Genomic DNA, 13,315 nt, shown 5'->3' with positions numbered 1-13,315 from the left:
CCGCGCCCGGCCTGAAATAGTTTTTAAATAAACCCTCCATTACCAAAAAGCAAACAGAAGGAAAAAAAGGTCTGTTTCTCTGCAAAACACTTGCTCTGAACCGGGCTGTGGGCTAGTGATAGGGCATCCGGAGCTTGGAGGCTCCCTCCGGCTCATTCCTTGTGGGAAGCAGCCATTGTTCAGCTCCTCCTTTTGTCTTCGTTTTTAATATGAGTACCCCCAGTTGAAGCAGTGTCTCCTGTTTGTGAAGCTGTGCACTATGGATCCGTTTTCACTAACCACCATACATTTCTGTGTGTTGCGTTTTCCTCTTGTAACATTTAGCTCGGGTTTGTGGAGTCCCGTCAGCAACCCAAGCAGCCCTGACTTCACTCCCCTCAATTCGTTCTCCGCCTTTGGAAATTCTTTTAATCTAACTGGTGGTGAGTGTTTAACACTAGATGTGTAACTAATAAGCCTGTGGACAGAGGAAGGGAGAGGAGGTGTGGTTTTGTGTGCTGGAGAACACGGCACAGCAGCGCTGTGGAAGGAGGCCCCGCAGGAAGCTCCCTGGGAAGGGTCCCCTCCCCTCCTCCTCCCTCACACACACCAGCAGCCCAAAGGGGCAGAGGACCGGGCTTGACATGGTGCGTGCACCAGTTGGTGTGAGTTCCACGGCAGGTACTGAAGGGCTTCACAGAAGGGTTCCGATCTGAAATGGGGCCCTGAGCATGCCAGGGGTCCTCTTCTTGCTGTCCAGAACCGGAGGTCACCATGGAAGCTTCGCATTAGCTATCATGTGGGAGTGGGGAATGTTTGCATTTGGATGTCATCAGTGGCACATCAGCTCGTGCACTGTGCATTCAAGTTCTGGAGGACATCCCTGCCCCTGCTTCCGCTGGGCTGTGGTGGGGCTGGGGCAGTGGGTGTGGTGGCTCCAGGAGCAGTGGTGGGAGGTATGCCGTTGAGTGAAGCCCCATGCCGTGGTGATCATGGCAAAACCAAATACGGACTTGACGACTGTTGCTTTATTTCCAGAAGTTTTCAGCAAACTCGGATTATCTCGATCGTGCAATCAGGCCTCACAGAGGAGCTGGAACGAGTTTAATAGTGGCCCTTCATACCTTTGGGACTCGCCAGCGACAGATCCCAGTCCTTCCTGGCCAGCCAGTTCCGGCTCCCCGACCCACACAGCCACAGTGAGTACTTGGGGCTGGGGCTGAGGCCTGGCCCTGGCCCACTCACTCGCCACCTGCCATTGCTGTCACATGGATGGCACTGACACAGTTATAAACAACCAATAGCAATATCAGAGGGGTGGGTTAGTCCTTCTGTTATCTTCACTGCTTTGTCTTCGTATTCTGTCAAAATGATCGATCGATGTTCTTCAGAGCCATTACAAGCAGGAAGTTTTAGGAACTGCTGTGAGGTTGGTCTCTGGAGTCCGTCCTAATAGATCAAGGGCATTTTCTGCATCTTCCCCACCTGTAGATGGACCCCAAGGGTGGCCATAGGCCTGTGGCAGGTTCAGATGGCTGAGGGAAGCCTTTAGATCTGTGCAGTGCAGGCACTGGGCTCCCAGGAGCAAGCTCGATACTGCGTTTACTTCGTTGCTGAGAAGCCCTTGTCTCTTAGCTTAGATTTTCTAGAGCGCATTTGTTTGCCTCTTGGCCGAAGTCTCCTGCAAAGATCATGCACCAAAAGAGCATTCTTGCCAAGGAAAATAATTAGTGGTTCTGGCTTCCACAAAATTATGACAGAAAAATATGACCCCACTGCGTTTGCCTCTTTATTCTCAGAAAAACTAAATTAGACATGCAAGGTTTCATAATAGATATTTCAGCTTTACAGATTCCAAAGTTTGTCTTCATGTGTAATTATTCAACCTTCTGTTTTAAAACCACCTGAACCACTCTTTATACAAAGTTTGCTGACTTCTCTTTTAGAGTCAGATAGTGACTATTGTAGGCTCTGAAGGCCGTGCTTCACCGCTGCCATGGGAGTGCACAGGCCGATGGGCGCAGCTGTGTTCCCATACAACTCTCTTTACAAAAGTAGGCAGAGCTGGATTGGTCCACGGGCTGTCTTTTTTAAAATATCACAACCAGCCGGCACGGTGGCTAATGCCTGTAATCCCAGCACTTTGGGAGGCTGAGGTGGGAAGATCGCTTGAGCCCAGGAGTTTGAGGCTGCAGTGAGCCATGATCACACCACTGCACTCCAGCCTGAGTGATGGAGCAAGACCCTGTCTCAAAAAGATCAGAATCATCTGCTCATAAATATATGTGTAAAACATTTGTTCTAAAGTGAGCAGAGTGAGAGGAACGCGTGCCCCAGCCTCATCTTTTCTGTAGCCTTACCCCCTTACCCCTACCCCCTTACCCACTTGACCCTCTGCCTGCCGGGCTCAGTGCTGGACACTTTGTTTTGTCACAGTCGGTCCTCGGTAACACCAGCGGCCTGTGGTCCACCACTCCATTCAGCAACTCCATTTGGTCCAGCAACCTTAGCAGCGCCCTTCCCTTCACAACTCCAGCAAACACGCTGGCAAGCATCGGCCTCATGGGCACAGAAAACTCCTCTGCTCCCCACGCCCCCTCTGCCTCCAGCCCAGCTGACGACTTGGGACAGACCTACAACCCGTGGCGGATATGGAGCCCCACGATTGGAAGAAGAAGCTCGGACCCTTGGTCTAATTCGCACTTTCCTCACGAGAATTAAATTAGGCAAAAAACAAACAAACAAACAAACATAGTGGGCCCTCGTCTAGATCATGATGTGCCAGTTTCTGAGACATCTGTTTAAGGCTCTTACTGCAGCTCCCCCTCCCCACCCTCCTCATCTTTGCAAAACAGACCCAAGCAGGGCAGGCTCAGACCACTCGCTTCTTTCAGATCTTTCTTGCAATTATGATAACATGAGATTTGCTGTTGTGCTTTTAGAGAAAAGTCTGGACTGAGCCACAAACTCTAATAAGACCTGTACATCTGAGGACCTTTCCCGTTAACTGCGTTTTGACCACCTGTCTTCCCCATGCTTTATTTATCTGTATGAACACATTTGACATTACAGCTAAGGAAATAATTTGAGTTGATTCAGAAGTCCTGGCATGTGACAATTTTGTTAAATTACCAAGTTTGGTTTTTAATAATTTCGCAATATTATGCGCCAAGATCTAATTTTAAAACTGTATGAGGACTTTGTGCTGAAAATACAGAGTATTTTTTTAAAGTAAGGCTGTCTTGGTTTAAAAGCAGATTACAGAAATGTAAGTCAACTTAAGAACAGTGAATGAATGTAAAAACATTCAGTTGAGACCATATGCATTTTCTGTGCTGTTTGTACTTGAGGTATGTAACATTTGTATACCTGAACTTATTTTAAAGATGAACTGAAATGCACATAGCCAAGTCTTGAGATACAAGATTGAATGTGTATTTCTTAAAAATACAACTTTGTGTTGTACTTTGAAATAAATGCTTTTTTCAAAAGCCTTGACTTGTTTTGTGGTTTTTTACACACAAGGTGTATTTGTTAGGATTTTCTCACACCGGAGTAAACCCCCTTATCCTTGGCTTGCTCGGTGGCGTGGACAGGTTAAAATGGGGTTTGCTCTCTCATTGCTGGAGCGGACAGGTTAAGATGGGGTTTGCTCTCTCATTGCTGGAACTCCCTGCAGCGTCTGATGGAGTTCTGTGTGCTCCCGTGGCAATCATGGAGGGTCCTTGATCGAAAACGACTTGAAAGCCTATTTGGATTCATCCAGTACGCGTTTTCCCTCTGCCACTATCCTAAAAGGCCTCATAAAAAGCAGTCATTGCTACCATGTATTGAGTACTGACTCTGCGTCAGGTACCTGGCTAACACTCGACGTGCTGGGTTACTCCGTTACACTTGAGGAACCCGGCTGGGCCGTGCTGGCTCAGAGGCCCCAGGTCAGGCTGACCGCAGATGCACACGGCACCCACTGTGCCGCCTCCCCTCTGGTCACAGTCACCATTCTCAGGAACAGTCTGTGTCCAACTCACCCCTGCGTGTTCTAACACTGGCCAACCTCTACCAGCCTTCAGTCTAAGAAGTTGTGTGGTGAGAGGAAGACAGACGGAGAAGGAGAGAAGTGGGGCACGGAGGGCAGACAGCAGGGACTCAGGGGCGGCCTGGGGGAGGGCCCTGACGGCCACCTGTGGGAGCTCACCAGCAGCAGCACAGCATGCAGTGCCCCTGTGCCATTTCATTTCTAAACAGTGGCTTGGAGACAAGGTGGGATGCCTTGGGCTGTGGCACAGGGGCTGGGGGTACTAGAAACCGCTGTTTACCCACTGGTATTGAAATGATTTAGCAGTTTACCAGCTGATACAGCTATACCCCAAGGCCAGGCTGGATGGAAAGCAACCTGTGTGACGCTGAGAAATGGAGCCACAGGTGACAGTGACACAGGGTGCCACGTAGAAATACCAGCTGGGGCTGCTGGAAACGGAGCCTCAGTACAGACTGGAAATGACTTAGCCAAGTCTGTTAGGTGCAGTAGTAAAGGCTACACATCTAAATTGTATTTTTTTCTTTTAACTAGAAGTGTGTAGACCCTTTTCCAATGTTAAGACTCTCAGCTCCTCCATGGTCCCTGTCGAGCCCACACAGACACGAGGCGAGTCTCAGTAGCCACAGTGCATCGGTTGGTTTCATCTTGCCTGCTCCAACTTGCTTTTCTCAGCGTCTTCCCTGTGTTAAAGCCAGCCTTTGCTAGGAGATGCTGCACGTCAGTGTTCTGTTGGAGGCTAGTTACATCATGAAATCAAAACCATCCCCATGAAGGTGGGAGTGATTTAGTCAGAATGTTGTTTGGCGTGATTGTGAATCTGACCTTTTATCTGCTTTGTACCAAAGGTCAGTAGAACAAGCCACATTATTTTTACAACCTGTGATGTGTCCCTCGGGGACACCAGATTTCCTGTGCAACCGGAGCTGTGGTGTGTAGGCTGACATCAGGCCTTGTACAATGCTCGCAGCAGGGTTTCCTACATGCACTTGCACGGTCAGGACAAATTCAGGGCTTGGGTTTCTCTTTCTACACCAAAGCAGATAATGAGGTGGAAAGCTCTGTATACAGGTGAGCGTCCTAGAAACCCTCACTTAAACAAAAGAAAAACTGGGTCAGGCGCCGGGACTCACACCTGTCGTCCCAGCACTTCGGGAGGCCGAGGTGGGCAGATCAGTGGAGGTCAGGAGTTCTAGACTACCCTGGCCAACATGGTGAAATCCCGTCTCTACTAAAAATACAAAAATTAGCTGGGCGTGGTGGCGCACACCTATAATCCCAGCTACTCAGGAGGCTGAGGCAGGAGAATTACTTGAACCCAGGAGGCGGAGGTTGCAGTGAGCCAAGATCATACCACTGCACTCCAGCCTGGCAACAGAGCAAGACTCCGTCTCAAAAAAACAAAAAAAAAAGAAAAGAAAAAACCTGTATTGACAGACTTTCCCTCAGAAAGAGTATCTCAAGAAATCGATCCTAAACTTGCTTCATCAGAACAACGTCCTGAGACCCCCCCAGACTCCTTTTTTAAGTTCTCATTTCACCCCATGAGGCTCACCAGCAGGCTTGAGAGAAACACTACGGACTTGGGGGGAGATACACACAAGGGTCTCTTCTGTTACCTGTGCTTTTGAAATAATTACTCTAAAGGTAGGTATTTGAGTGGTAACATACCCCCCAAATCTGAAGACTCGACACAACTGGGTCTGTTTACAGTGGACGCTTGTCACATGACAGTCGCTTTGGACTAGGCCAAGGCTGAATTTAAAAAGGTTATATATAAAGAATTGTACTTACATGAAATAATAATGGATGTCTTTATGGGTTTATCTTGAGACAGGGTCTTGCTCTGTCACCTAGGCTGAGTTGGCACAATCATAGGCTCCCTGCAGCCTTGAACTCCCAGGCCCAAGCAAGTTCTCCCTCCTCAGTCTCCCACGTAGCTGGGACGACAGGCACGGACCACCACATCCGGCTAATGTTTTTATTTTTTGTAGGGACGAGGTCTTGCTTTGTTGCCCAGTCTGGTCTCAAACTCCTGAGTGCAAGCGATCCTCCTGCCTCAGCCTCCCAAAGTGCTGGGATTACAGACGTGAGCCACTATGCCCAGGTATCTTGTATGTTTATATAAATACACATGTAAATAAAGGTATAATCTTTTAAAAATGTTTTTTACCTAAACTGTGTATCAAAAGAGTGAAATAAGAATTTGGATTTTTCACGACAACCTGAAATAATTTAAAGGATCAGAATCTCATTTAAAAAGGCTGTTTTTAAGGAAAAAGCCGAGGATAGCCATCCGGGAAACACAGACTCCAAAGGAATGGGATCAGTGCTCCAAAGCTAAAAAGTTAAGGTCTCTTTTATACAGGCAGAAAGCAAATTTAGTGGAATCACAGCATTTTCCGTATGAGTCTGGTTTATGAGGAACAGCGATTTGATTAGTTACAGCTTGATGTTTTTTCCTTCCAATTGAAAGACTATATTTAACATTGTGATTTAGACAGTGTAGTCGTCGTGAGGTCCTTGTGTAAGAGAAGAAAGAGGGAAATTATAATGAGGATCAACAGGAGGGAAGGGGTCCTTCCCTGCTGCCCCTGAGTTTTTTATAACATTTTACAAAACGGTGTGTCATGCGCGTCCGTGTGAAGAGATCACCAAACAGGCTTTGCGGGAGCAATAAAGCTTTTTAATCACCTGGGCGCAGGCGGGCTGAGTCCGAAAAGAGTCAGCGAAGGGAGATAAGGGTGGGCCGTTTTACAGGATTTGGGTAGGTAGAGGAAGACCTTCCCACATCTATACAGTCTGATAACGGACCGGCCTCTACTAGTCAAATCACCCAAGCAGTTTCTCAGGCTCTTGATAGTCAATGGAACCTTCATACCCCTTTACCGTCCTCAGTCTTCAGGAAAGGCAGAATGGACTAATGGTCTTTTAAAAACACACCTCACCCAGCTCAGTCACCAACTTAAAAAGGACTGGACAATACTTTTACCACTTTCCCTTCTCAGAATTCAGGCCTGTCCTCAGAATGCTACAGGTTCCAGCCCATTTGAGCTCCTGTGTGGACGCTCCTTTTTATTAGGTCCCGGTCTCATTCCAGACACCAGACCAACTTGGACTGCACCCCAAAAAACTTGTCATCCCTACTGTCTTCTGTCTAGTCGTACTCCTATTCACCGTTCTTAACTACTCATAAATGCCCTGCTCGTGTTTACACTGTTTCTCCAAAGCCATCACAGCTGATACATCCTGGTGCTATCCCAAACCGCCACTCTAAATTCCCTCTTAACGTAAATAATATTTGCTGGCAGGGCTATGCTGAGCCTCCTTGGGCACTCTAATTAGATGTCCTACGTCCTCCCAATTCTTAGTCCTTTAATACCTGTCTTCTCTCCTCTTATTCAGACCTTGTGGCTTCTGTTTAGTTTTTCAATTTATACAAAACCACATCCAGGCCATCACCAATCATTCTATATGACAAATCCTTCTTCTAACAACCCGACAATATCACCCCTTACCACAGAATCTTCCTTCAGCTTAATCTCTCCCACTCTAGGTTCCCACACCACCCCTAATCCCGCTTGAAGCAGCCCTGAGAAACATCGCCCATTCTCTCTCCATACCACCCCCCAAAGTTTTCGCCACCCCAACACTTCAACACTATTTTGTTTTATTTTTCTTATTAATATAAGGCGGCAAAAATGTCAGGCCTCTGAGCGCAAGCCAAGCCATCGCATCCCCTGTGGCTTGCACGTGTAAGCCCAGATGTAACTGAAGATTCACAAAAGAAGTGAAAATGCCCTGCCCCGCCTTGACTGATGACATTCCACCACAAAAGAAGTGAAAATGGCCGGTCCTTGACTTGAGTGATGACATTACCTTGTGAAAGTCCTTTTCCAGGCTCATCCTGGCTCAAAAAGCTCCCCCACAGAGCACCTTAAGACTCCCACTCCTGCCCGCCAGAGAACAACCCCCATTTGACTGGAATTTTCCTTTACCTACCCAAATCCTATAAAACGGCCCCACCCTTATCTCCCTTCGCTGACTCTCTTTTCAGACTCAGCCCGCCTGCACCCAGGTGATTAAAAAGCTTTGTTGCTCACACAAAGCCTGTTTGGTGGTCTCTTCACACAGACGCGCATGACACAGTGTAGGCAAAGAAAAAGGATAATCTATAATCAGAGAAACAGAGGTTACAGGTGCCTGTTGCATGACTCAGTCCTCATAATCACATTCCTTTAAGGCTCTAAATAAAATTCCAACAGCTTTGATTTTGAATTATTTTCACACATGTAAAGTGATTAAGTTATGCTATATTTGAAGGAAGATTCCTTTCTGTCACCAAATTATTAACTCTCACTGTAAAAAATACATACCCTTTAGTAATTTTGTTAGAGATGCCTTGAGTAGCCTTGTCCTAATTTTACTTGTTCCTATTTCAAAATGCTACCACAGAGTTAAATTCACCCTTAAAATATAGACCGATCCCAGAAATTAGGTCACTGCAGACGACTCAAACATTTGCTCCCACGTGGGCAGGTTGGAAAAAATAAAGAACAAATGTTTAGACTGATAGTATAAAGAAATGTGACTGGGGCTAGTCCACAAAGTTTGAATGCTTTCGAAACAGGCTTCTAACCCTGACAAATGCCTATAAAAGTTGAGTCACAGAGACATTTTAGATGCTTTGCTATATTAGCTATAGAAGCGGTAAAAGGTCATTCAAATACAAAGACTCAGATCCTAATGGCAATGTTTGGGCTGACCACTATGCGAAAGGAACCAGATCAGCCCATACGAACACTCCTGTGATCTCACCGGTCTTGAGAAATTCAGATGCTGCTGTTAGCGTCAGAGCAAGCCCCTGATTTGCAAAAAGAAAATGAGGAAAGTTCTGATGCCTATTACATCCTAGGAGAGGCAGCTGATGTCATCAAAAAGGTGATAGTGGACTCTAACAAAAATTCTTTATGATATTACCCAAAATTGGATGCCTGTAAAGATAAATTGGCAATAATAATAAGCCAGGTAATTTTAGAGGTATTGCCAAGAACAGTTACAAAACATCCCCCTGTGAATGAAATCCTGAGAAAACATTTAAATGTAGACGTGAGCAGGAACTAGAGAGCTCGAAGGCCCTCAGACCCCTCCAGGTGGACTCCATACAAATGCCTTCTGCCGTGGATTATCAATACGTTCTGGTTATTGTTTGTTTATATTCACTGTGGATTGAAAATTTCCCTGCCAGAGAGTGACAAAAAGGGCTTGATTTTGTTTTCCAACCTGGAAAATCCCCACTTACTTCTAATGACAGAGATACTCGTTTTCCAGACCAATGCTGTGGTTGGTTTGGTCCTGCTGAGTCTCTTGTTGAACTATGATCCCCAGTGTGAAAGGTGGGGCCTGGTGGAGCGGGTGGAGCCCTCATGAATGACTTGGTGCCATTCTCACGGGAGTAAGTGCTCACCCTTAGTTCCCACAAGAACTAGTTTTTGAAAAGAGCTTGGCACCTTCCCCCACCTCCCTCTTCCTCCCTTTCTCACCATGTGGTCTGCACAGGGCTCTCCTTCGCCTCCACCAGGAGTGCACCCGTGCTGAGGCCCTCAGCAGAAGAAGATGCTACGCCGTGCTTCCTGTACAGCCTGCAGAACCCTGAGCCAAATAAACCTCTTCACACGCCACTCAGCCTCAGCTGTTCCTTGACAGCAACACAAAGGGACTAAAACATACTGTTATTGGCCGGGCGCGGTGACTCAAGCCTGTAATCCCAGCACTTTGGGAGGCCGAGACGGGCGGATCACGAGGTCAGGAGATCGAGACCGTCCTGGCTAACACAGTGAAACCCCGTCTCTACTAAAAATACAAAAACTTAGCCGGGCGTGGTGGCGGGCGCCTGTAGTCCCAGCTACTCGGGAGGCTGAGGCAGGAGAATGGCGTGAACCCGGGAGGCGGAGCTTGCAGTGAGCTGAGATCCGGCCACTGCACTCCAGCCTGGGTGACAGAGCGAGACTCTGTCTCAAAAAAAAAAAAAAAAAAAAAAACATACTGTTATTAAGAAACACTGAAGTCGTGCCTTCAATCCAGAGATTTCACTGTCCTTGTTTTCTCCAGTCCTCTAGAAAGACAGAACTAATGGAATTTTTTTAAGATAGCATACCTCTCAGAAACCTCCAAAATTCCACATCTTAAGAGATTACCATCAGCGTTATAAGATCAACCACCTGTAGGTCCCATGTTGCCTCCTTATGAATTCATAACATGCCACTGTATACAGCTTGAAGCTTCATCCCAGCTTAGATTCTACATGATTGTGTCAGGCCTCTGAGCCAAAGCTAAGCCATCGTATCCCCTGTGACCTGCACTTACACATCCAGATGGCCGGTTCCTGCCTTAACTGATGACATTACCTTGTGAAATTCCTTTTCCTGGCTCATCCTGGCTCAAAAGCTCCCCCACTGAGCACCTTGTGACCCCCCCACCCCTGCCCGCCAGAGAATCCCCTTTGACTGTAATTTTCCTTTACCTACCCAAATTCTATAAAACGGCCCCACCCCCATCTCCCTTCGCTGACTCTTTTCGGACTCAGCCCACCTGCACCCAGGTGATTAAAAAGCTTTATTGCTCTCACAAAGCCTGTTTGGTGGTCTCTTCACATGGACGTGCATGAAATTTGGGGACTCAGATTGGGGGACCTCCCTTGGGAGATCAATCCCCTGTCCTCCTGCTCTTTGCTCCATGAGAAAGATCCACCTACGACCTTGGGTCCTCAGACCCACCAGCCCAAGGAACATCTCACCGATTTTAAATCAGGTAAGCAGCCTCTTTTGACTGTCTTCTCCAACCTCTCTCTCTATCCCTCATCCTCTTTCTCCTTTCAATCTTGGCGCCACCCTTCAATCTCTCCCTTCTCTAAATTTCAAGTCCTTTCATTTTCTGGTAGAGACAAAGGAGACGCGTTTTATCCATGGACCCAAAACTCCGGCGCCGGTCACGGACTCGGGAAAACATTCTTCCCTTGGTGTTTAATCATTGCAGGGACGCCTCTCTGATTATTCACCCGCGTTCCATTGGTGTCTGATCTCCACGGGGACGCCTGCTTTGGCTGCTCACCCCACCTTTCTCCGTGTCTCTCCCTTCTCTTTAAACTTCCCTCCTTCACTATGGGCAACTTTCCACCCTCCATTCCTCCCTCTTCTCCCTGAGCCTGTGTTCTCCAGAACTGAAAACCTCTTCAGCTCTCGCCTGACCTAAAATCTAAGTGTCTTATTTTCTTCTCAATACCGCTTGGCCCCAGTACAAACTCGACAGGGGTTCCAAATAGCCAGAAAACGGCACTTTCCATTTTTCCATCCTACAAGATCTAGATAATTCTTTTTTTTTTTTTTTTTTTGGAGACGGAGTCTCGCTCTGCTGCCCAGGCTGGAGTACAGTGGCACCATCTCGGCTCACTGCAAGCTCCGCCCTCCCGGGTTCACGCCATTCTCCTGCCTCAGCCTCCCGAGTAGCTGGGACTACAGGCGCCGCCACCACACCCCGCTAGTTTTTTGTATTTTTAGTAGAGACGGGGTTTCACCGTGTCAGCCAGGATGGTCTCGATCTCCCGACCTCGTGATCTGCCCACCTCGGCCTCCCAAAGTGCTGGGATTACAGGCGTGAGCCACCGCACCCGGCCGATCTAGATAATTCTTGTCGTAGAATGGGCAAATAGTCTGAGGTGCCTGAGGTCCCGGCATTCTTTTACACATTGTTCCCTGTTCCCAATGCGACTCGTCCCAAGTCCTCCTCCTTTCCCGCCCGACTGTCCTCTCTGTCCCAACCCCAAGCGTCGCTGAGTCTTTCTAGTCTTCCTTTTCTACAGACCCGCCTGACCTCTCCCCTTCTCCCCAGGCTGCTCCTCCCCAGGCCGAGCCAGGCCCCAGTTCTTCCTCAGCCTCTGCTCCCCCACCCTATAATCTTTCTATCACCTCCTCTCCTCACACTGGGTCTGGTTTACAGTTTCCTTCCGTGACTAGCCCTCCCCAACCTGCCCAACAGTTTCCTCTTAAAGAGGCGGCTGGAGCTAAAGGCATAGTCAAGGTTAATGCTCCTCTTTTCTCCCAAATCAGTTGGCATTTAGGCTGTTTTTCATCAAATATAAAAACCCAGCCCAGTTCATGGCCCGCTTCACAGCAACCCTTAGACGCTTTACCGCCCTAGACCCAGAGGGGCCAGAAGGCCGCCTTGTTCTTCGTATGCATTTTATCACCCAGTCAGCTCCCGACATTAGAAAAAGCTCCAAAAATTAGATTCCGGCCCTCAAACCCCACAACAGGACTTAATTAACCTCGCCTTCAAGGTATACAGTAATAGAGTAGAGGCAGCCAAGTAGCAATGTATTTCTGAGTTGCAGTTCCTTGCCTCCACTGTGAGACAAACCCCAGCCACATCTCCGGCACACAAGAACTTCCAAACGCCTGAACCGCCGCTGCCAGGGGTTCCTCCAGGACCTCCTCCCCCAGGAGCTTGTTTCAAGTGCCAGAAATCTGGCCACTGGGCCAAGGAATGCCCGCGGCCCGGGATTCCTCCTAAGACGTGTCCCATCTGTGCGGGACGCCACTGAAAACTGGACTATCCAACTGGCCCAAGGCTCTGACTGACTCCTTCCCAGATCTTCTCGGCTTAGCGGCTGAAGACTGACGCCGCCCGATCGCCTCGGAAGCCTCCTGGACCATCACAGACGCTTTAGGTAACTCTCATAGTGGAGGATAAGTCCGTCCCCTTCTTAATACGGAGGCCGCCCACTCCACATTACCTTCTTTTCAAAGGCCTGTTTCCTTTGCCCCCATAACTGTTGTGGGTATGGACGGCCAGGCTTCCAAACCTCTTAAAACTCCCCAACTCTGTTGCCCACTTGGACAAGATTCTTTAATGCACTCCTTTTTAGTTATCCCCACCTGCCCAGCTCCCTTATCAGGCCAAGACATTTTAACTAAAATATCTGCTTCCCTGACTATTCCTAGGCTACAGCCACACCTCATTGCCACCTTTTCCCCCAGTTCAAAGCCTCCTTCACATCCTCCCCTTGTATCTCCCCCACTTAAACCACAAGTATAGGATACCTCTACCCCTCCTTGGTGACCGATCAATCACCCCTTACCATCCCATTAAAACCTAATCACCCTTACCCCGCTCAATGCCAATATCCCATCCCGCAGCACGCTTTAAAAGGATTAAAGCCTGTAATCACTCGCATGCTACTGCATGGCCTTTTAAAGCCTGTAAACTCCCCTTACAATTCCCCCATTTTACCTGTCCTAAAAC

At 48.0% G+C, this 13,315-nt stretch overlaps 1 protein-coding gene across 3 annotated transcripts in view; it reads left to right on the top strand.

The window, feature by feature from the left end:
* TMEM131 (transmembrane protein 131) overlaps positions 1 to 3,470 on the top strand; it is a 254,703-nt gene extending 251,233 nt beyond the window's left edge. For 2 of the 3 annotated variants that reach the window (XM_015112922.3, XM_077958821.1), the window contains exons 39-41: positions 325 to 422; positions 1,018 to 1,178; positions 2,416 to 3,470. In XM_015112922.3, coding sequence (XP_014968408.3) covers positions 325 to 422; positions 1,018 to 1,178; positions 2,416 to 2,700 — 544 coding nt within the window. In that variant the 3' untranslated portion in view covers positions 2,701 to 3,470. The remainder of the gene's footprint in view (positions 1 to 324; positions 423 to 1,017; positions 1,179 to 2,415) is intronic. The other variant, XM_028832201.2, reaches the window with a different exon arrangement.
* Positions 3,471 to 13,315: the final 9,845 nt, after the last annotated feature.

Source organism: Macaca mulatta, chromosome 13, assembly GCF_049350105.2.
Source record: "Macaca mulatta isolate MMU2019108-1 chromosome 13, T2T-MMU8v2.0, whole genome shotgun sequence".
NCBI lineage: Eukaryota > Metazoa > Chordata > Mammalia > Primates > Cercopithecidae > Macaca > Macaca mulatta.
This window is presented reverse-complemented; position numbering and strand designations above follow the sequence as displayed.